This window comes from Rhinopithecus bieti, unplaced genomic scaffold (genome assembly GCF_001698545.2).
Source record: "Rhinopithecus bieti isolate Rb0 unplaced genomic scaffold, ASM169854v2 scaffold_66611, whole genome shotgun sequence".
Lineage (NCBI taxonomy): Eukaryota > Metazoa > Chordata > Mammalia > Primates > Cercopithecidae > Rhinopithecus > Rhinopithecus bieti.
The window spans coordinates 4,985-7,359 of NW_016824882.1; the positions used below are offsets into that span (position 1 = coordinate 4,985).

Sequence of the window (2,375 nt, forward strand, 5' to 3'; positions counted from 1 at the left end):
AGGGTCCACAGCCTGCCCTACGGAATTACTATTAGCAGGGAGGTGTCCTGCCAGAGTCGAGCTCACAGAAGCCACATCAATAGTCAAGATTCCAGAGTTCACCAATGCTGTGTCCAACACTGCAGCAGAAGTACTGTCTGGTACATCAGAAAACAGAGACACCATCTCTGCATCTCTGAGACCATCCTGTCCCTGGCTGGTAAGTTCACTGCTGGGTGTAAGAGAATTTGCTGCTTCTAGCTGAGCTAAGAGATCCTGGCCCACCTTGTGCCTTTTGGTCATGTGCATCTTCATGCTGTGCTTGGATGTGAAGAGTTTATTACAAGTGGGGATCGGGCAACGGCTTTTCCAAGTGTCCACATCCTGCAGGTGTTTCTTGGAGTGAATGTAGAGGCTACTGCGAGCAGAGAACCTGGCACAGCAGCCTTCCACAGGACACACGAAAGGCTTTGTGCCCAGGTGGGTTATGCTGTGGCCTTTCAGATGTTCAGCCCTCGTGAAAGATTTCCCACAGCCTTCCACAGGGCACATGAACCTCCGGTCATCGTCGTGCTTCCTTTTGTGCCTTAAGAGTTTGGACATGCTGGTGAAGTTCCAGCCACAGCCATCAAAGTCACAAAGGAAAGGTCTCTCACCGGTGTGACTCCGCAGGTGAATTTTCAACCTACAAGCCTTGTCATATTGCTTGCTGCAGCCAGGAAAAGAGCAGGAAAACAGTTCCTGTTCCCTGAAATGGGCGCGGTTATGGGAAAACAGAGCACTCACTGTGATAAATGTCTTCTTGCAGCCAGAAAACGCGCACTGGTAAGGCCTCTCGGGTTCGAAGTGGCTGCGCTGGTGGGCGCTGAGTTTGGCCTGCGTGGGGAAGCTCTCCTCACACACCTCGCATTTGAATGAGTTCTCCTGCTCATGGCCCTTCATGTGCGCCTTGAGGTTGTACACTGTGGTGAAGCTCTTGCCACAGCCCTCCGCCGGGCAGCCAAAGGGCCGCAGTTTGTCATGAGACTGCAGGTGCCTCTTGAGCTTGTAAGAGGTGGTGAAGGTCCAGCCGCAGCCACCCAGGGGGCATTTGAAGGGCCTCTGGCCCTGGCTGCTGCTGTGCGTCAGCAGGTGCACCTTCAGCTGGTGCTTCTTGGCGAAGGATTGCCCGCACTGCGCCTCGGGGCACAAGTACAGCACCATGCCTGAGCCCGAGCCCAGCGGCCCGCGGGGGCCCAGGGCGGCGGCCGGGCCCTCCACCTCCTCCTCGGGCGCTGGAGCAGGCGCGGGTTCGGCTTGCTCGGCTAGCAGGAGGTCTGGCGGCAGTTCTGGGCAATCACCCGGCTGCGCGGCATGCGGGAACCCGACTTGCGGGGCGATCAGACACCCGGGCTGCTGGGCAGGAGCGGCCCCTGGCTCCCAGGCGTGTGCTGGGGGCGTGGCCAGGGTGAGGACGCCGTTCTCAAAGCGCAACAGCAGGTCCTGGTTGTGGATAGTGACTGTACCGGTGAAGGCCGCGGCGGGGCTGGGGGCGGAGATCGGGGCCTGAGTGGGAATCGCGGACAGGCAGCGGGGGCCTAGCGCAGTGCGCCCCACGGAGTTCGCGCCGCTCTCGCCCCCCTGGAGCCCCGGGCCCTCCTCGGCCTCCTCCCTCAACACAGGCCCTGCAGCCGGACCCGAGCCCACTGTCTCCACGTCGCCACCCACCGGGTCAAGCAGCACCAGGAAGAAGTCGTCGCCGCCGCCGCCGCTAGGTTGATCGGGCCTCGGCGCCAACAGGCTTGGGCCAGGGCCCCGTGATGCCGTGCGGGCCTCCTCGCGCCGCCGCCCGGGCCCGCCATCTTGGGGGCCCCGGAGCAGCAGGAGGCGGCGCGTGGGGACCCGACTAGCCGGCGGGTCAGGGCCTCGGTGGACCCGGCCGCCACCCGCGGGGATACCGCCGTGGCCGCCCTGTAGTGTCCCGAGAGCCGGGAGCAGCTTCGGGATTTCCATCTCTGTGTCCCAGAGGCTCGGCTGGAAACAGAGCCGAGGAGGAGGCGCGACCCCGCCCCCTGCCGCGGGCCTGAACACGTTCCTGAAAGGGGAAAAAAAAAAATGTGCAATGCGCAGAAACTGGCCCTATCAGATATTAAAACGTATTTAACGCCACAGTGATTTAAATATTCTGGTACTGAGTCTCCGGAACAGAATAGAAAGCCCAGAGGTAGAGCCTGGTATGCATAAATACGTTCTACAGTTAATATACGTAAGTAATTAAGGAGGTCTTCTGAGGTGATGGGGAAATGACGACAGCTTGTTCAGTAATGCTGTGGAACACCTAGACAACTATCCACTAAAAGTAATTTTAATCCGTGACTCATTGTATATACCCAAATAAACACCCCCAGCCCCTCCCA

At 59.5% G+C, this 2,375-nt stretch overlaps 1 protein-coding gene across 1 annotated transcript; it reads right to left on the minus strand.

Annotated features, from left to right (window-relative positions):
- Nucleotides 1–3: 3 nt before the first annotated feature.
- Nucleotides 4–2,368, minus strand: ZXDA (zinc finger X-linked duplicated A; the record flags this gene model as incomplete). The annotated part of the gene is made up of 1 exon (XM_017862676.1): nucleotides 4–2,368. A coding segment is annotated over exon 1 (1,968 nt), but the record flags the coding sequence as incomplete, so codon positions are not given.
- Between the last annotated feature and the right edge of the window lie 7 nt (nucleotides 2,369–2,375).